The sequence below is a fragment of the Gymnoscopelus braueri genome (genome assembly GCF_963280865.1).
Source record: "Gymnoscopelus braueri genome assembly, chromosome: 11".
Taxonomy (NCBI): Eukaryota; Metazoa; Chordata; class Actinopteri; order Myctophiformes; family Myctophidae; genus Gymnoscopelus; species Gymnoscopelus braueri.
In genome coordinates, this window is record NC_137613.1 from 9,511,145 (window position 1) to 9,532,925 (window position 21,781).

A 21,781-nucleotide genomic window follows, 5' to 3' on the forward strand; every position below is an offset into this window, starting at 1 on the left:
ACTTTAACTTTTTATACATTGGCTATTCAAAAATAGCAGATCTACAAGCTCATAGTGTGCACAGAGTGCTGCACTATGAGCTTGTAGATCTGCTATTTTTGAAAAATTGTGAACATTTTTGCAAATCTTTGAATATATATATATATATTTTTTAAAGTGAACATTTGTAACTCAAATCTTTGCTTCTGGGGTGGTCTCTGGAACAAAATCTTTTTTAGATTGGGGGTCCACGGCCCAAAGACATATCAATTTGTGGGTCCTTGGCAATTCCAGAGGTGGTCTTTAGACCAATTATTTGTTTACTAACATTGAGACTGGACGCCACAGGTGATTGTTTCACGCGATCAATTCCCAACCTGTTGTTTCGGGGTGCGCTGGTTTCAGCACACCCCAACCCCCTCTTGTGTGTTGGCTAGTGAGGCGCATCCTAGCGAGACCTGACAGAATGGGTTTCATTGCACGCATACTGGTTGCGCGCATATTGGTTCTTATCAGTGTGACGTCGTCTAAGATCGAGTTAACTCGTTTTTAGAATCCATCGCTTGATTGCCTAGATCTAGTTAACTCGTTTTTAGGGGGGGGGGGGGGGGAATGTTTTTTCTTTTTTTTTTTTTTGACCTTAAGACCAAGGAGATATGATTTGTCGAGGATCTAGACTCCCGTCCACTTCCTTGTTAACTTAAAACTTAAAATTTTTGTATCTCAGCTCCTGAGTACTTTTTTTTTTCAATGTAAAAACCCTGGCATGAAAATGCAAAAAATCTGAAATAATTCTGGCAATCAATGTGTTAAGGGGTCTATTGTCTCTCATTTATAATCATAAAATGTCTTTATCTACTCTCTGTCTGTCCAGCTTTCAAGGAGATGAGTCAACGACAGCTTATTCCTGTTTTAGCAGAGGGAGATAAATTGGGTAAGCCAAGTCAAATGTTCTGGTCCACTGGCTCATGTCTCTGAAATGCTCTTGTCTTGTATAGAACAGTGGTTCTCAAACTTATAAGGCCGCAACCCCCCAAAATAATCATATTTTAACTGACAAGCACTAGGGCATTCACGAATAGTGATTTTTAGCATTAGAATTATTCGACCTATAAGTATTCGAATATTCGATTAATCGATTTGATTATTAAAAAAAAAAGAATATAAAAAAAATGTCAATGGCATTGATGACTCGACTCAAGGACTGCGAGTTGACGTCACACCAGAGCTCACAGCTGCGTGTCTGCTGTAGAAAAGCCACAAAAAAAAAAACCTAAAAAAAAAGAAGAAAAAAAAGTTTTTTTTATTTAAATTTTTGTATAGAATAATCGAATAGTGGTTTGATAGTCGAATAGTCGGTTTGATAGTCGAATATTCGAATATTCGATTATTCTGTTAATGCCCTAACAAGCACTTGGAATTGTAGGAGCTGAGGCATTACATTTAGTTTGACTCTGTTCCACAGATAAATATTGTGAAAATAGCAGATCTACAAGCTCACAACACCCGTGAGGCGTTGTGAGCTTGTAGATCTGCTATTTTCATATATTAGTTGACAATTTGGCCAATGTTTGACCAGTTTTTATAGTATAGTTTGTTGATTACGTTTGATGCAGTAATGGTCTTTTTTTTTTTATGTATTAAAGAGCTCATACAAGTTTATAAATAGTCACTTCACTGTCATCCGACCCACAGGTTGAGAACCACTGGTATAGAGCACAGGTTTTCTGCTCGATTTGGCTGTATTAAAATCAATTTAAATGTTATACCTACAATCAGATAGGTACATACATAACATGCCTATACAGTGAGACTGAAGTTCCTGAGCTCAATCATAAATGTCAAGAAGACATGTCATAGTTGAACAGACAAGTAATGCATAATATGAACTTCTGTTTTGTTTCATAACCTGTCCATTCTCAATGCATATCCTTGATGTTATACAAACATACAGTATAAAGCCAATTTGGTTCACAGGCTCCAATTTTGGAATGAATAGAGATAGATAGATAGATAGATAGTGTTCGGGTTTCTTGTCTCATACATGCCTTTGTAAGTGTCAATTTTTGAACATATGTGAATCAGAGGAACATAGGGAAAGTTAACTAGTGTTTAACTAGTTAGCAGAGAGCAGGCCCACTATGCACTCTCTGTGCCTGGTCAAATAATAACACGGTGACAGGAACACTGCAGCGATGAGAGGAGAAAGGGACAGTGACCCCTCACCCAGTCACCAGCTACGGATGCTGACTCCATGCCATACCTGGAGCTAAACATAGACTCATTAAGCATAATGCCACTGACCACAAGACCCACTGCAGCAACAATATCTACATCTTGCAGAAGGAACTGACCACTGACAGGCAGTGGCGTAACGGAGGGGTAGCAAGTGATGCGGTGCGGGGGGGCCACCAGCAGGGGGGGCCCGCCTGCGCTGATACAAATATTTTTACAGCAAAAAAAAAGAAAAAAAGTTGATTTATATTGGTCAAATAGAACCGAATTAGACCCGAATTAGACCGAATTAGACCCGAAATTTAGGCCCCGCGATTCTGCGTTACGCCACTGCTGACAGGACAGGGCTAAAAGGAGATCAACTGATAAGGACATGAACTTGATCAAGCTTGGTTCTGACAATACCTGGAGCTAAACATAGACTCATTAAACATAATGCCACTGACCACAAGACCCACTGCAGCAAGGATTACTACATCTTGCAGAAGGAACTGACCACTGACAGGACAGTAAGGAAAGGTCAGGGCTAAAAGGAGATCAACTGATAAGGACATGAACTTGATCAAGCTTGGTTCTGACACTATAAAAGACTGGGAACTTCGGCTCTCAGACACTTGTTAGGTAGGATGTAATCGGTTGTAAGAAGAACTGAAAGCTAATCGTGCCAGGATCCGGATCCGACTGCTATTGACATGGCTGCAACTTACAATACATTGATCATCTAACTCAACATGTCGTAATCTGTCATATATTGAGAAAGTATCAACAATAGATAGATTGATTGATTGATTGATGTTGTTTCTCAGTCCCTAGAGAATCTCTGAAGGAGATTGACAACGACTTTGGGAGTGACGCAAGTCCTGAAATGACCAAGAAGCCTAAGAGAGATGCTGACAAAGAACGTCCAGATGTGAAGCGTCGCACATCACTGCGTCCAGATGTGAAGGATCCCACTCCACAGCCCATTCCAGTGGAAAAGGAAGCCGCGTCTGAGAAACTTTCCCGTGTCCATAAACCTGATGTGAAGAAGCGTCCCACTCAGAACACCTCTGTGGAACGTAGAGCAAATACAGGCACCAGTGTGGACAGGGAGACTCTGAAACAAAGTACAGAAGCACAGGCAAAAAGAGGCAAAGAAACCCAACAGGCTGATGAGGGAGAAGAGGTCGGAACAGAAAGGCGTGTGACTGCGACCGCGAAAAGGCGAAGGAGTGAACACGCCAGGCCAGAGGCGGGGGTTAAAAGACAACGACGACTCAGCGACGCGGAGTCCCAGACTAACTCCAGTGCAACGCCAACCAACGAAGTCGCCTCCCAAACGTCCAAAACCACAAGGAAAACAGCAACCAACCAACACGTTACAGAGACATCTGTCACTGCCACCAGAGCTAATTCCACTGCCTGTCAAACTACCAAAGGTGCCTCCAAGACCGGCCATGATGATACAACACAGACGAGAGACACTCAGCTGCTTCCTTCACCGGCCACAGTCCTGTCTCCCACATCTACCAGTGGGAGCAGCCCTGCAGAAACACCAGAATCCATCAGCCGTTCCAAATCCACAACAAATGGACCTATAGTGGGTCAGTATGACTTTTTTTAAATGCCTACTGTAGGCATTTCATTATAGGCAAGTCATTATATTCTTTGCTTTTTGTATCCCATCACGGCGCATTGGCCTTAAAAGGGATAGTTCACCCAAAACCTTTCTTTTTTTCCTATCGATTAGTCACCCCATGGAGACTTGAATTCATGGATATTGTTTTATTTTTTGTCGCATTCTTAAGCCAATAATTTGATGACCAGCGGACCGGTAGGCAGCGGTTCCGGTAGGAGACACAAAGGAGAGTATTTGTGTCTCCTACCGGAATCGCTGCCGGTCATCAAATTATTGGCTTCGGAATGCGACAAAAACAAAAAGATATCAATGAATTCAAGTCTCCATAGGGCAGGGGTAACCAACCAGGCGATTACGATCTACTGGTAGATCATCAAAGCCTTCTAAGTCGATCGCGGGGTGGGCCCGGTGGCAGACGGGCAGCCATCGACAATACACAGAATTTGTGTAGTGTAGACTAGAGTAGTGCGTCCCAGAGTGTAGAAAAGAGAGTTACGACACGCTGTGATCTCGCCGCAAAGCGGGCCCCTATGGGCTATAGTTCCAAACATTGGAACTATCTCGTTGAGATAGACAGAGAACTTCCGCATTCCATTCTTACATTGGGAGTCGACGCTAGTGTCAGAACTCTCTTTATGGCTCTGGTGCGTCCAAGGCAGTGTTGCCAAGTCTGCTTATTATAAGCTACTTTGGGCTTGTTTTTCTGTAAAGTCGCTTGAATATATTCGGTGCATATCACTATCACGCGCACAGATATAGAAACCTAGATACCTCATTGGCCTCTGCAGTTCGTTGGAGCAACTCGTATCGCGGCCGCCATTTTCGCGTAGGCAAACGGACACTCAAAGTGACTACTGGCCAATCACAGCGCTCACAGCGCGTTGACTACTGGCCAATCACAGTGCGTCTTTTCTAAGACCTGTCAGAATCTAGTTGTCCCGCCCCCACCTGCCTCTGATTGGCCTACCGAACGCCCCCTTCTGTGACACACGCGGAAGCTTCAGGGAAGCTTTCCTACGCTAAAATGGCCCCCGTGATACCAATGCCTCAAAGCCGAAGGAGGCGTCTACCTTTATATGTCTATGATCACGCGTCCTTGACATGAAAATATGTGTGAACCACTGCTCTAAAACAACATTCGACAATAAAGTTTGACTGAACTGCCCTAGTCGCTTATTTTGGACTTCTTTTCATATACCTGGTTGCTTGTTTCTCTCACAAAATTTGGCAACGCTGGTCCAATGGAAGCCATAAGCCTTTTCAGTGGTGGAGAACGCTGGATTTAAATCTTCAAACAGTGTTCTACAACGTTACAAAGTGCCATCGCAGCAGATCGCATTTGAGCACAAGCAGTGGTGGAAGAAGTACTCAGATATTTTACTTAAGTAAAAGTAGCAATACCACAATGTAGAAATACTTTTTAGGCCTGTGTTCAAAATGTTACTTGAGTAAAAGTACAAAAGTATTGGCATCAAAATATACTGAAAGTACCAAAAGTAAAAGTACAAATATGCTTGAAAACTACAACGTCGTGATGCGACATGTTGTAGATCAGCTATTTTCAGATAGTTATAAAATAGGGATAAAGTTGTTAATGTATGATTTATAATATAATCAATTTAAATTTATATCTGCAAAATAACTAGTAACTAAAGTTTTGAAATAATCATAGTGGAGTAAAAATATTTAATATTGGATATACTCCAGTTAAGTAAAAATACCTCAAAAGTGTACTGTACTTGAGTAAATGTACTTAGTTACTTTACACCACTGAGCACAAGTGTGTTGCCAGTGATGTATGAGAAATTAAGTCAAGAGTTACTAAAGGGCTGAGCCATATAGAAATGATGGACTGCCTTAATGGTCCTCCTCAGAGCGCAGATCTCTGCCAATCTCCGCCAGGCCGGGTTGTCTACCCAAGGCCCGCAAACTTTGGATCTCTGCCAGAGATCATCATTTTTCTGAAGTCGAGGGACGAGGAGTATGAGCAGATCATTGATGTCTGACGATGCTTGGTTATTGGACTTGGGTTTTCTTACGGACCTGACAGCAAAACTAAACAACCTTAACCGAGAATTGCAAGGGAAGGACAGAGGCATTGGTCAAATGATCAGTGCAGTCAACGCATTCAAAAGAAAGCTCGATTGGTGGAGCTCTCAGATAAAACTTGCAAGGCTGACACACTTCCCAAATCTTGAGGTGTCACAAAACCTCACAGACAACTGCTTTTCATCCCGAACAATTCTATGCCCAATTGAACAAACTGAAATCAGAATGTGGCCGTAGATTTGTTGAGGTACAAGGCATGAGTTAGCTGCTTTTGTATCTAACCCTTTCCTCAGTATTGACATTGAACAGCTGTCAGTTAAAATGTAGGATGTGTTTGCATTAACTACAGGTGTTGAAATGGAGATTTTTGAACTACTAACTGACTACCAACTGGAGGGCAGAGGTAGAAACCTGGACTTTTGGTCACTTGTGAAGTATCCCCTGATTGTGTCTTAAGCTGCATGCCTACTTGAAAATAATAAAATCCAAGTTTAGAACTCGTATGACTGACTCACATCTTAATGACTGCCTCAGACTGGCATTCACTAAGTATCAACCAGATTTCAAAAGGCTTGCAGATAATGTGCAGTCACAGAAGTCTCATTAAAGGTGGGCTGATTGTATTGTATCTGTCACCATATCTGTGCAAATATGTGGTCATGCATGCATTTTTGATGTCATTTGAACAGAATATCTGTAAATGTGAAAATTCAGAGAAATTGAGAACTGAGAAACTGATTGTGCATTGAAGAGAAGAAATCTGTAAAAGCAATTTATTTCATGTCCTTTGTGTTTTGTTTTATTTAAAAATAACTCAACAAAGAAGTTTATTTGTATTTTTGTCCTAATATTTATATTTCGAATAAGTTTTTATTAATATTTAGGCATTGATTATATAACTATCATCTTTATTCTTATTTAAACTACTAGTCTTTGTGTGGATGTATGCACATGCATTGAGCCTGTCAGAAATTGCAATCGTGACAAGTGTTTTTTTTTTACATATTTTAGAGGTAGATCATGGCTTACAATTGGAAATAAAATGTGCTCTTGGGCTTGAAAAGGTTGGTTACCACTGCCATAGGGTGACTAATCGATAGAAAAAAATGTAATTTTGGGGGTGAACTATCCCTTTAAGTTGTTATTGTTATTATTGATTGTTACCTGGTACTGTCTCTAGTTGCCTTCCTCTAATCAGAACCCTGTACTCTCACCTGTCAACCTTTCCAGGTTTGAACTTCATGGTATTGGTCACTCACAAGAAAAAGCAGAAGTTGTTCTGTCTACTGTGCAAGACCAGACCGCATTCTTCAGAGCACAAGTTCGGACCCAGACACCGATTAAGCTACGTGGTGAGTGATTAAAACGTCTACGCTGTCGCTATATGCCGTACAGCTTTAGGAAAGTGGTTGGTTTTCTACACGTTAACTGTATGTTCTGAATGATGCATTTAGAGGGACAAGTGCCCGGAGTTGACCTCAGATCTATCAAACAAGGAGCTCTTGAAGATTGTCACTGAGTTGGCTCAGAAAGACACAGGCGGCAGGATACAGGTAACTCCCACCAGGAGTTTTCTCAAACTTTTTCATGTACCTCAAATGTATTTTATTTAGACTATGGACCCCCATTTAAAAAGGATAGACCATGGGCCCGATTCACTAAGCTGGTCGTAAATAACGTGTAAATAAAGTGACTAAAGGATTTTCTCTAAGCAAAAACGGACGTGCAATTCACAAAGGGGTGCGTAGATCCCTCAAATGTGCGGATCACAGGTGTAGGTCATGATGAATCCGGACGGCTGCCAGTTGATCGTAAAATCTCAAGTGCATTCCCGAGAAGTTCATTTGCATTGTTCCACGCCCCATTTCACACCATAAAAGGCAACCAGGAATATCTAACGTCAGATGAAAAACGTCATCACGCTGCAAAATGGACAGATCTACAAGCAGATCTAAAACGCGGCGGAACGCACCACCACATTACAACTTGTAGATCAGTGCAAGCGAGTCCCTCACGCGATTAAACGCTTATAAAGTAAATAGCCGACTCTCACGTGTTATGAAAATAAGAAGTTTGTTTACAAAGTTTAAGTTCATGACCAAATGCTAATAATACTTGAAATGGACAGATTGATATAAGCCCTTTCTACTGAACACCTTCACCTTAGCCGAGGTAAAAAGATGATTCTGGAATATCTGATCATTTTGATCAGAGCTTTATTGATTACTGAGGGGATTCTGTCCTTTGGACGAACCCTCCACTACATCGGAATTGGAAATGGCGTAATGGACACATTACGCCATACTGTATCCTCATCAAGGTAAGACTGCTGTAGTCAAATCAATATTATAAATTGGAGTTGGCATGAAAGCCCAACTGCAAAGACGGCAAACACGCCGAGGGTCGGGACCTATCAATTTAGCTCTAAATGCATCAACTGAAAATAAATAAAAGTCGTTTGAATTTGCAATTTATCATGTCTATAATATGCAGCCAAGGAATAGATCGTTGACGTCTTTTTTCTTTCTTTTTATACGTGTTGACAAATGTTGGGCACCTAAACATTTTATTTGAGGGTTTGTACTATTGTAATTGATTTCTCATGAAGAATAAGGCATTCTAATGACATACGCAAGCTTTGGTCCCGTGTAAGTCAGCCTCGGAGCAGACTCGAGAAAGAGCGGACCTGCCGCAAAATTCACCGACAGAAAAAGATTAATGAATCAGACTACTAACGTGGGAAATTCCTTTACGTTCAAAATATTGGCGGAAACAGCTTAGTGAATCGGGCCCAATGTCTTACAGTAGGAATCCTGACATGAAAATATGTTTCGGTTTAAAGAGCTGGTGCCATGTTTTTGCACTTTTTCAGTTTTTCATGTGTCTATGAGGTTGATAGAACTTCATTAAGCCCCCCGGTGGTGTTTTTATGGTGTTTTATGTCTTCTCTGACTATTTGGAGTTTCTTCCTGGAGGCTGAAACCTTGAGGGTCAAACGTGCCAATAGAGAAACAGCGCTTTAGTGACATCACAAAGCCATACCCTCCCCCTCATTATCATAACACAACAGGTGTGGGCATGAGGAGGAGGAGGGACTAGGACAGGTGGGTGGTGCTAAGGTGGTGGAGGAGGTGCTAAGGTGAGAACCAGGTATACTTAATGAACTGGAGGCGTGTCCACATAAAAACAACATTTTAACACTTACTGTACACTTTTTTTTTTGTTGAAAAAAATCCTTACATAATAATAATACCTTATGATCAGGTTTTAGGGTTGAAAAATATCATGGCACCCCATCTCTAAATAAAATACAATTTAACAAAAATAAGGATAGATTCATAGTGGTGATATTGAAACCTATTGTTGGAATAGTCACTGCGATGATTTCAAGTGAATTGAACTATAATTAAATGTGGCTCCTCATTTGGCTGGGGACCCCCTGGAACAGAACACCCTCGAGTGCCCCTGGACCTCCCTTGGAAAACAACTCACACCACTCTACTACAAAGAGCCCCCACCCCCACCCACCCACCCACTCAAACATCCACACACACACACACACACACACACACACACACACACACACACACACACACACACACACACACACACACACACACACACACACAATAATCAGTTTGCCATTTCTTTTTAAATGTGGTTGTCTCTTTCCTTTGCATAGACTGTCACAATCGATAGTGAAGGAGAGTACGAAGATCTGAGTAGAAGAGGCGCAGACATACCAACAGGTAAAACCCTGTGTACTTGCAGTGTACTTGTCTGCCCAAGAGAACCGCATGTTGTTCGAGAAACATTACTACCCTTAAAGACAGGGCTACAGATCATTTCAAATGCTGGAAATTCAAATAATGTGGACAACATGTTATATGTTGGCATTCTCATAAACAATTATTCTGTCAGATAACTCTCTAAAACCATGCCTATATACCTAACCCTAACCTCAGTAAAACCGTGCCTAAACCTAACCTCAGCAAAATACTGTATAATAATGCTATATATATATATATGTAATGCTATATAGGTAGCTGCCGGGAAAATCCACTCGCTCCTTCTGTTTATTTATTTCAATGCAGATGTTAGAATACAGTGATGTGATGCAAGCAATTAGTGGTCCGAATTCCTCATCATTTCATGTTCAACAAATCATTTCATGTTTGCTTCAATGTTCTCATATTGTTGACGCACAGACTTTTGTAATTATCGTGGTAATTAGGGCTTATTGTGGTCTATAGGGGATTTTGGTATGTGCTGTTTACCCACATTTACTGGTGGTTATACAACTTCCTGGCATCAAGGCCATCGGTACGTGCTGTTTAATACCCAATTTTAACCACCCCCTTAAAGCCACAACGCCACACGCAATAAACAACTCCATGTGTGCCTTTCCACCATTAAAGTTCAGACCTACGTATAAATCATGTTGTCCACCTCCCCCTTGGGAAAAGCTATACGTAAGAGGGAAAACATTTGTTATCGTTACTGTAGTTGATTATTTATTACGGTGTCTTACATAACTACCTTATGACCTTACTCTGATGGTTTACATGGATTACATGTCAGTTTATTTTTCAGTTTATTTTTATTTATAGTGCAACATCACTCCAAGGGGTCTCTGTGCACTTCACAACAAAAACATCATACCACAAAAACACAGTAGCAAAGAAACATAGTAAAATGTGCACGCATGGTCAAACAATTACCATGTGGCAGTGCATGGCTCAAGCAGTGCACAGCTGAAAAAATGACAGATTAGCAAAAAAAAGAAAGGAAAATGTAAAACAATGTTATAAACCACAGGGCAAGAAGAGGTGGTCATAGCAATGAATAAAACTACCGGGGAACCATATTGCAAGGAAAAAAAGATGGGTTTTTAGCCCAGATTTAAAAATGCCCAAAGAGTCGGCATCTCTAACAGCTGGAGGGAGAGCATTCCAGAGATAGGGGGCACGATGTGTGAATGCTCTGCCCCCAACTGTTATTTTATTATGTGTTGTGACTGTGAGGAGACCAGCATCCTGGGAGCGTAGTGGTCGTCCAGGGATATAAGGTTCATAGACTGGACATGTAAGATGGAGCGAGTCCATTTAAGGCTTTATAGGTCAGAAGCAGTACCTTGAAGTCGGCTCTGGCCTGTATCGGCGGCCAGTGTAGTGCTATGAGTGTTGGTGTGATGTGATCGTATTTCCTTTTTGTAGTTAGTACTCTAGCTTCTGCATTTTGGACTAGTCTAAGGCCATTTGTTGCTGTTGATGGTAAACCCGAGAAGAGGGCATTACAGTACTCTATTCTTGAAGTGATGAAAGCATGGACCAGGGTTTCGGCATCGGGAAGTGAGAGTATTTTAGACGAATTCTGGCTAAGTTGTGCAGATGGAAGAAGGCAGATTTTGTGATGCTTTCAATATGGTGTGTGAAGGATAGGGAGGGGTCAAAAACTCCTCCTAAACTTCGGACTGTTGGTTTGTGGGGTTATTGAACAGCCATCAAGGTTTAAAGTTGTGTTATTGAGCATATGGGTGTGTTTAGCTGGGCCGACTAGCACCATCTCAGATTTTCCAGAGTTCAGGAGCAGGAAGCTGCTGGTCATCCAAATCTTAACCTCAGTTAAACAGGTTTTGAGGTTTTCAAGGTTGGATGAGTCATTTGCTGTGATGGGGATGTACAATTGAGTGACGTCTGCATAGCAGTGGAAGTTTATGCCAAACTTTCGGAAGATGTCCCCCAATGGTAGCATATATAGACGGAAGAGGATTGGACCGAGGACTGAAGCCCTGTGGGACACTTTATTTGACGGTAGAGTAATCTGACATTTGGTTATTTACCAGTCAAGTGCAATACCCCTGATACCAACCAGATGTTAAGTTCACTAAGGTCAAGGAGCAGGAGGAGAGAGGTCCTGTCTTCATCCATCTCCATTAAAAGGTCATTATGACCAGTGCTGTTTCTGTGGAGTGGTGGGATCTGAAACCGGACTGAAAACTGTCAAAGAGGTCATTGTTTGTGAGATAGGCTGTAAGCTGACTGGAAACAACTCTTTCCAGCAGTTTGGACATAAATGGGAGATTGGATATTGGCCTATAGTTTGCTAGAGTGTGTGGGTTTAGGTTTGTTTTTTAAGTAGAGGTCTAATTATGGCGGTTTTGAAGATGGATGGAACAATCCATATATTGGCAGCTATGAGTGAATACTCTCTCTCAGCACTCTTGATGCGACTACATAGTTAACTATAATAACCTTACAGTGACTGTGTTTAGCACAGAGACGTGGTTTTTATTTTGCACATGATTGGTCTTTCTTTTTAGCCTTAGCCAGAATACAAGACATCCTGGGACGGCAGAGAGGGTCACCTTCTGCAACTAATCCTCAACCAGAGAGCCTGAAACACCAGGACATGTCAACTGGTTTACATGAACCTTCACATCACCCTGACGGTAAATGTACCAACCATCCAATGTTGATGATCTTGAACATTATTGTACAATCTCCAGAAGAGGAGAGAAAAGGCGAGGAAGAGGCCAATTGATTGAAAAGCTAAACAAGTTGTTAGTTGTCAGACGATGTTATCCTGTTGTCAGTTTATTTTTCTGACCCATCATCGTCTATTTGCACCCATCCACCAACTATGACTTCCATCTCTTCCCTCTATTCATAGGTAATGAAACAAATCAAAGCCCACTGGTTGCTGGCTCACAATCCTCACCAATGCCCCCCACTGACACCCAGCCAGAGAGCTGTGATGTTCAGCTAGAGAGTTCTCAGGACCCTAAGACACGGCAAAGGGCATCTCAGGACTCCAGAACACAGTCAACGTCTCCTGATGACTCCAGGAGAAATCGAAGGGCTCTTCCTGACCCCAGGTCTCAGCCAAAGGCTTCTCCTGACCCCAGGCCACAGTCAACGGCTCATTATCATTCCAGGATACAGCCAGGGGATCCTCAGGGCCACATGACACAGCCAGACAGTGGACACCAGCAACCTCTTTTGCAACCACTGCACCTTAGCAATTCATCAGGTATGTGTGGATCGAGTCGCCTCATTTATTTATTTTATTTTATATTTTACTTTCTGTGTAGGTTTCTATCTATCGGTTAACTTGTGAACGAATGGGCAGAGGGTGTCTGGGAAAGAGAAGGTCCCCGGCTATGTGTCGAAGAAACCTCGCGTCACCAGACTTTCTTCTTCTTCGGAGGAAAGCCTGGTATTCGTTATCAAATGGCCCGTGTGATCCGGTTTAGGCCACGCCTACTGGAAAAAGAAAAGGGAAAAAAAAACTGTGGTTCCGGGTGTGGAGGTTCCGGCTTTTCTGCGCTGCTTTGTTTTGGTTCCCCCTGTTAGCATTTAAGTATTAAATGAACCTTCACATCAACCTGACGGTAAATGTACGGACCATCCAATTTTGATGATCTTGAACATCATTGTACAATCTCCAGAAGAGGAGAAAAAAGGCGAGGAAGAGGCCAATTGATTGAAAAGCTAAACAAGTTGTTAGTTGTCAGACGATTTTATCCTGTTTTCAGTTTCTTTTTCTGACCCATCATCGTCTATTTGCACCCATGCATGGTTCCGGGTGTGGAGGTTCCGGCTTTTTGGCGCCGCTTTGTTTTGGTTCCCCCTGTTAGCATTTAAGTACTAAATCGATATATAGTTTAGTCTCGCCAGTCGCTACTAGTCGGAATAAGGGATGAATATACCAAACAAACTATTCCTATAAGCTAAACTATGCCGCATCAAGGGTTTTATTGGGTAGGCCCTAAAATTATAATGCCCTTGATCGCAGGGAATTATTTGGGGTGATACCAGCACCCTTGGTTCCGGCCGTGTGGGTTCCGGCTGCCTGATGACGCGCTCCCGACCGGATCAGAAACCCGAAAATGGTATTGATCCCAGGCTAGTGTCGATGTGTCCCAGAGCAAAAAAACACTTAACCCCATTCTCCCCCCTGAGCGCTCATCATAACCACCTGAGCAGCCATCAGCTAGGTGAGGCTGAAACTGAATTTAACCCATGGGAATAACAAAGGTCTCCCTTTCCGTTTCACTTGTCTGTCACCGTCACAGGGAAAATCAGCCGTCTGTCCAGTTACCTGAAGGCGCAGTCAAAAGCGGAGAGAAATCAAGTCGTAGGTGAGTGTTTGTTCACTTATGCACTTAGTTGAAATTTGGTTGCAGTGGTGTCAACAATGATTTACAAGAATAACAAGTATTTTAGCCTCAGTAAATATTACATCATAAAAAAGTCCCAATTCAATAGACCTGAAGTTTGACTTCAAAGCACGTCTTTTTATCCTGTTAAAAGTCACACACGCACCCACACATTTAAAATGTCTATTTCTCAAATTCTACTATACTTATGGGGTAATTTGGTCAATTCAAGTCTTCATTCAAAGTCATCATAAAGGCTGATGCCCATGTTGATGCCCATGTTAAGTCTCAACAAATTTAAAGTCATTAATAGAATGTGAAACTTACTTACTTAGATAATGATCTATGTTTTTCATTGTTTTTATGAAATAAATCAAAGGGGGAAAGGCTGGGCTTCAGTCACCTGACTTGTGTGTGTGTGTGTGTGTGTGTGTGTGTGTGTGTGTGTGTGTGTGTGTGTGTGTGTGTGTGTGTGTGTGTGTGTGTGTGTGTGTGTGTGTGTGTGTGTGTGGTGTAAAGTAACTAAGTACATTTACTCAAGTACTGTACTATCCATAATATTTTATAACACATTATTCTGTGGTCTGACAAAATGTGAATACATAATACTGCTTATTTGCCTACTTCCTGTTTACAGGGTCTTTAAACTTAAGTACCAAAAGTAAAAGTACTCATTAGGCAGAATGTGCTATTTGTTTTATACATTTGTTTTAAAATGTATACAAATCCTTTGAAAATAGCCTAAGTTTAAATAGGGCTCAAGTGGTTAATGTATGTTTTGTAACAATAATCATAATCTACAAAGTAATTAGTAACTAGTAACAAGTTTTCAAATACTTGTAGTGGAGTAAAAGTAGAATATTTGCCTCTGAGATGTAGTGGAGTAGGAGTACAAGTACTGAAAATTGGAAACACTCCAGTGAAGTGAAAATTCCTCAAAAGTGATGTACTTAAGTACAGTACTTAAGTAAATTTACTTAGTTACTTTACGCCACTGACTCTGTTGCACCTTCTCCTCCCTGCAGGTCTGGAGCACCTGGTGGAATGCAGCTGTGAGGAGCAGACTAACAGACGCTTATATCTCTGCACCGTCTGCAAACTCACTCTAACCGACACTAAGATCATCAAACATCTCCTCAGCTTTGATCACATCCACGACTACATTGTAATTTGCCATGACACTCTTCTTCTTCTTTTTTTTCTATTTTTTTATCCCACTATTTTGTAACCCAGCTTTTTCACCCAGTGCCAACTGTCTAAGTAATCCTGGGCGCTACACTCCCTCTGCCAGCCTAGGGAGAGCCTAGAGCCGAGCTCATGCCTCCTTCAATGCATGAGAGCTAGCAAGCCTCTTCTTATCACCTGACAGGGGTTAGTTTCCCCGGTAGGCAGCCTTACAGCTGGATATGTCATAAAAAACGATGTTGACGTTAACCCACCTAAACAAAACAAAACTGATTGTTTGTGACCTCATAGCCAGTCAGGGCATCAATAGACTGCCCTAGCGTGGCTCATATCTGGCATAGAGGGGCGGGTTTAACATCTCCAGAGAGAGAATGCGTGTGATCCCATTGGTTCACCGATCTGTCCATCAGCCCCCGCCCCGTCAACACAACATTACGAACGACGCCCACTGCACTCTGGTTGGTTGGGGAAATGAAACACTTCCTATACCCGGAACACCGACTCGCTGGTCCAGGCTTTTATTTTTTAGCAAAACTAAAAAATAAAGGAGATCGAGGCTAGGGCATCAACAACGCTATTCAGCTTTTCAGCGGTGTGTCTAACTGGTAGACCTTGTGTCATCAACACTACAGATTGAAGGATTGTGGGGTTTTTTTATTGAAAAGGGCCATTCGAAGTGCAGCATGGTCAGAAATAATGCAAAGTGTACATGATTTGAACCCAAAATGTACCCTTCAACTTATTGTTTGTCCCCAAAATGACTGGCTATCGCAGGTTTTGTATCAATTTGTTGTGTTTGTAATTGAAATAAATATTTATTCTTTGGCTCCTCATTTGTAAAATAAATGTAACCATGAAATCAAATATAAAAGATAAAGCAAATGCATATATATATTTTAAATATTCCCAGTGTGTTGTCAGGGGCTCACTGTTCCGGTTCCGCTTTCCATTTGCTAGGGCCTTAAACATTCACAAATATTACAGTTCAGAAGTGGCTGTGTTGGGCAGCAGATCGCTTCATGAAATGAAATGACTTCTGTATGTCTGTGTTAGGACACCAATATAATGGCTTTCTGCAGTCAGGATGACTTGAAAACAGAACATGACGTGAAACAGAAGATGGCTCACTTTGAGGTTGCTGTCAACAAAGTCTCAAAAGAGGAGCAGTTTAACCAAGTGGACGCTAAGGTAACCAGTTTGATCTGTACCATGAAGTTAACCTCTGAAAGCTGTAATGGAACTATACAGGTTCAAAGGGCAAAAAACTCACCTGCAATTTAACCCATTAAGACCTGGAACTGTGTCATTTTTAGATTTGAGCAAAAAAGCATTATTTTACACTTTGGGCTATTCAAAAATAGCAGATATACAAGCTCATAGCGCGGCACCGAGTGCCGCGCTACGAGCTTGTAGATCTGCTATTTTTGAAAAATCGTGAAAATGTGTGCAAATCTTTGAATATAAATAATTTTAAAGCGAACATTTTTAACTCAAATCTTTGCTTCTGGGGGGTCCCTGGAATAAGATATTTTGATGCGGGTCCGCGTCCAAATACATATAATTTTGGGGGTCCTTGACATGAAAAAGATTGAGCACCACTGATATAGAAACATATGTTTTTCAGAAAACTGTTGAGATTCAGGAGACATATAGAATCAGCTTCAGGTCTCAATGGGTTAAAATGTCCCTGAAATCAGAAGAAAGAGCAAAAGTTTCTCTCAGTACTTCACCCCTTTTTTCTCTTTATGCCAATTGATTCCTCCCCACACACATTGCTGCGTTGTCACTGGTGTCCTACTGACTCACCTGCCAGTGAGGAGGCCCCACCAGGAGGACGTAGAGCTTTTGGTCCTACTCCTCCCGCCCAACACTACCTGCTGACAGGTGCCCCGCCCCCCAGCCCATAGGATTATGTGCAGTGACAATTATCTCCCTCCCCCGAACACCGGCCAATTGTGTTCGTATAGATAGACCATTTGTTCTCAAAGTGTCCCCCAGCAAAATGTGTTGATATATTGAAATTGATATAGCGTCACAATCCTTTTAACCACTCTAACCATATTTTATACTTTGGTTATTCAAAAATAGCACATATACAAGCTCATGGTGCGGCACTCGATGCTACGCTATGAGCTTGTATATCTGCTGTTTTTGAAAAATCCCTGGCACAAAATATTTTTGAGATGGGGTGGGGGTCCGCAGCCATATACATATCATTTTGGGGCCCCTTGACATGAAAAAGTTTGAGAACCACTGATATAGACGCTCGACAAAGCCGGATGCACCACAGTGGATTTGAACCCACAACCTCTGCGGCGGTGGTGGGCAGGCATAGCCTGATTATCAGTCTGAAATTGGCTGCAGTGTCGACGATTACCAGGGGGAGGGAATTTCCCTAAACCAATCACAAGAGATCCACGGATCCGCCTATATCTGACATCATCGCACAGCTTGTTTTAGCAGATATTCGCTGTTTGGCTTGTCGTTAGACCCACCCCCACCTCCTACTCTCATTGGACGGTACTTTTTGGTATTGAAGAAAGTCCTAGGCTCACATTTCAACACCAGACCAAGAGGCAGTCCACTCAGAGAGTGGGTGGGGTCTATGGTTTGGAACCAGGCTAGGGCAGGCACTTTACCACTGCGCCACCTGAGAGCAATATTGTGTAGTGTGTGATGCATCTTTATTTGTTTGAGATTAGAGAGACATTTCTCCTGTGTGTGATGCAGACTTATTTAAATATCTGTTTGGATTTTTAAACTTGTATCGCCCGAGTCTGGCTTTAACTATAATATTATTTATGTTTTACCTCTTGTAATGTTTTCTCTTGTCAAGGTTATACCGCTTGACGAGAACTCATATCATCGTGTCCAAGCGGCTCCATTCAGTGAAGGTAGTTCTTAATTTGCTTTTCCTTTTTTTTTTTACTTGAGGTTTAAAGGATTGTATCAGTGTCACTAAATGTCAATGTCTATTCACAGCTCTATGGTCCTTGAATGCGTGGTAGCTTGTAACTGTAGTGGATTGATTGTTGTCTGTAGGCATCCACATACTGGAGGACATCTGGAGACAACAGAATCTGACCTCCTCCTGTCCACCTGCCGCCCAACAACCACCAGGTGAGAACCTCTCCCATCTACAGATGTAAGCTTTATGTTCCACTAAAACAATGTTGGAGTGAGATGGACAACATGTCGTCGTTCTGCCTTCTGTTGAACAGACCAGCAGAGTTCACAAGACCCTCCTCACACAGTGGAGTCATCCAGGCCACCAGAGGCAGACAAGAGCAGAGATAATGGTAATACTGACTAAAGGAACCAACATCACACACAAAATACAGATATGTCCCAGCTAGAGACCACTGTTGAAGTTCATCATCTTTATCATCGTTGTTCCCAATTCAGAAGCGACAGGCAACATTGTGAAGACGGTCCCAGAGCAGATGTCAGACAGACCACGCCCAGAGCCTCTCTCAACCCTGAACACTCACAACTCAATCCTAACAGGTGTGTGAGGTCAACATTAATGGCCAATACATAGAATGCTGAATATAAATGGCCGGCAAGGTGGCGCAGTCGGTAAGCGCTGTCGCCTCGGCGAGACGTGTATAGTCGTCACTCACTGACAGCCAATAGAATCGCATCAGGTTTTCCAAACGCAAAGGCCCTGTAGTATCAATGTCCAGTCAACAGGAGGTCCAGCCTACCGCAGTAGGCCCACTTTGAGGCCAGCACACATCAAAACAGTTGGCATATCTCTCATTTCTTCCTTTCTGCTGTCCACCTACAGTATCCTTCTCCATGGCATAGAAGGAGGATTGTTGGAATTCCATCCATGACATCTCCTTTGCCATGCCTTTGTCTTTGTACAATGAAAGCACTTTTGATGGACAGTAAATGTACTTCCCAGTCACTCCTGGAAACCCAGTATGGATATGCGGACTGTTTGGGCCCTGCTTGAGGCCCTGGTGGCAGAAACGGCAAAGTCGTCCGCTAGGTTGAGTGTCTGGGAGTTTCCTCTTTCTCTGGGCTTTGGCCTCCACTCTCTGTTTTGTTGAGACCAGTTGAGACCGGAAAGTAACATGTACTCTTCCAGGGGAATAGGACATTCTTCTGTGCATGTTTGCCTATCACAAATGAAGAAGAGAAAGTATTAGATTTACATTAGACATATTTATTTTGAAACAAGTTGATATTCTTAATTATATTATGATTATATAGTGTGCGAGTCAAGCCATGGCTTGTGATTCATAGCTCTGTAAATGCCCAGGGCTATGAGAGATGGCTTGTGTCCCACATTATAGTTTAGGCTTTATTCACAACACAGTTTATATCATGGGCCTCAACAAATGGTAAACTTCACTGCTGGCTTGTGGTGGACATTTTTGTCAAAATTCTATTTTTGCCATGGACATACAAATGAGCAGACAATAATATTACCAGAAACACATAAAGAGCTATAGCCTTAAATTACCTTTACAGGTCTGTAACCCTGAGAGTGCACAAATGGAACCAAACCCATTTGTGCACTCTCAGAGTTATTTGAAGATAAAAAGTTAGAGAACCACCGTCCTAGTGGACTCCTAATGTGCCATAGCGTCATAGTAAATCAGTGTCATGCATATTCTAAAGAAACCCCAGAGACTGACACTCAGTAATTGGGTCTTATGCTCAAAATAAGAACTATATTATAATGTTATGTTATGTAAAAAACTAAAAAACAAACATTTGCCACAGATCCCTGCAAATAACTTAAATATGCAACTGAAATATACAAAGAAACCCTAATTGACAATGACGGAACCAATAATGAAAATAAACAATAAAAATAAAAATATGGTTAACACAGGCCATACATATCCTTAATAAATGGGAACTTTAAAATTATTTGTATGTACTGTATGATTTTTTTTTTCTTGTTTCGCCCAAAATGATATAGATTGAAAGGTGTTCAAAAAAGCATGCATGTGTACATATGTTTCATCCAGCTGTGAGATAGGTCATGTAAAGGGTGGAGGGGGGGTGCATGGAAGGAGAGGTGGGACAAATCAAGTGTGATTTTGGCCAAACCTACAATGATTAATTGTGTTTATTGTCACAGACACACAGGGCACTTAAAGCTTCCTCAACAGTGTGGATAATAATAAGATATACAAGATTTAAACATTTAAAAGATAGAAGTAAAACAGTGGTAGTAGTAAAACATGATGATTAATTTGACTATTTCTCTCCATCACTGGGGGAAACCACAGCAAATGTTTATCACATGTAGGGGAGACAAGGGACAAAAGTAACAGGGGGCAAAAGTAACACACTCAATGATTCTAATTAGAAATAAGCTAGAGGGGTGAGACTTCTTGTGCACATGCTCAGTAGGGTCCTCTCTCTGCCTATGGAAGGATAGAATGATAATTTCATCTCAGCAAAAGTTTTCAACAAAAAACAGATTTTGAGTGTACAGTATTTTCCTTCTGCTGTCTAAAGATAAGATGTCAGCTAATTTAAACTTAGATGAATTGTATCTCTATGTTATTGGTCAAAAATTAACGTCAGCAGCCTATGCTAGTATAGGTGTTTCTAGCTAGAATATGGGATTTTATCATGGTTGCCCCATCGGGGGCAATTGTAGCAAAGTGTTTTCAATGCAAGCAGATTTTTTGTCTGGGATTACATACTTTTGTTAGTAAATGAACATATTTCACTAAATGTCACTACATTTCAAAGTAAAAATACTTTAAAATAAAAAATAGACATACATTTGAAAAAACTAAATTGAAAAATAAAATAATTCGAATAAAAATACAAAATAATTGTAATTATGTATATAAAACATTCGTAAGTAAAAATGTTGAATTATAGAAAATACATATTACTTAGTGATGTGCTTTTATTTGAGATAAAGTATGTTAATATGACTTATTTTTACAGTGTTACAATTGCCCCCAACCACTGTTACAACTGCCCCCGTCACGGGGGCAATTGTAACACTGTGACTCATTGCATTCAAATTAATATTTTAGTCTTGTCCTTATTAGTGAAAGCTTAAAAATGTTATTATCAATTAGGGCACATACATATGTTTGTTATAGCAAAAGATGACTAGAATATTAGTAGTAAGTAGTCTGTGAATTATGAAGGCAAATACAAAAAGTGTTACTTTTGTCTGTGGTCTCCCCTACAAGACAATGCAAGCTCAACATAAACGGTACAACCAGACAGTATGGTTGAATGACAGTGAGTGAATGGGGGAGGGGGAGAACTACAGAAATTCACTGGCCAGAACAAGTACAGGTGTACAGAACATAGAAATCATTAGTCCAACAATACCTACATTTACTAGTAAAAGCAATCGTATTTTCATGTAACACCCAGTGGTGAAAAGTAACTAAGTACATTTACTTAAGTACTGTACATAAGTAACATTTTGAGGTATTTGTACTTGTACTTGAGTATTTCCAATTTCCAATACTTTTACTTCTACTCCACTACATTTCAGAGGCAAATATTGTACTTTTACTCCACTATATTTATTTGAAAACTTTAGTTACTAGTTA

The 21,781-nt window shown here is 41.2% G+C and overlaps 1 protein-coding gene across 1 annotated transcript in view; it reads left to right on the forward strand.

Moving 5' to 3' along the window:
- LOC308094906 (uncharacterized protein) overlaps positions 1–21,781 on the forward strand; it is a 101,227-nt gene that overhangs the window by 73,562 nt on the left and 5,884 nt on the right. The window contains exons 30-42 of the mRNA XM_080441729.1: positions 854–913; positions 3,021–3,797; positions 7,112–7,233; positions 7,336–7,434; positions 9,564–9,630; positions 12,204–12,332; positions 12,554–12,913; positions 13,959–14,024; positions 15,068–15,207; positions 18,064–18,121; positions 18,270–18,347; positions 18,449–18,526; positions 18,633–18,734. Of these exons, the coding sequence (XP_080297855.1) occupies positions 854–913; positions 3,021–3,797; positions 7,112–7,233; positions 7,336–7,434; positions 9,564–9,630; positions 12,204–12,332; positions 12,554–12,913; positions 13,959–14,024; positions 15,068–15,207; positions 18,064–18,121; positions 18,270–18,347; positions 18,449–18,526; positions 18,633–18,734 (2,136 nt within the window). The remainder of the gene's footprint in view (positions 1–853; positions 914–3,020; positions 3,798–7,111; positions 7,234–7,335; positions 7,435–9,563; positions 9,631–12,203; positions 12,333–12,553; positions 12,914–13,958; positions 14,025–15,067; positions 15,208–18,063; positions 18,122–18,269; positions 18,348–18,448; positions 18,527–18,632; positions 18,735–21,781) is intronic.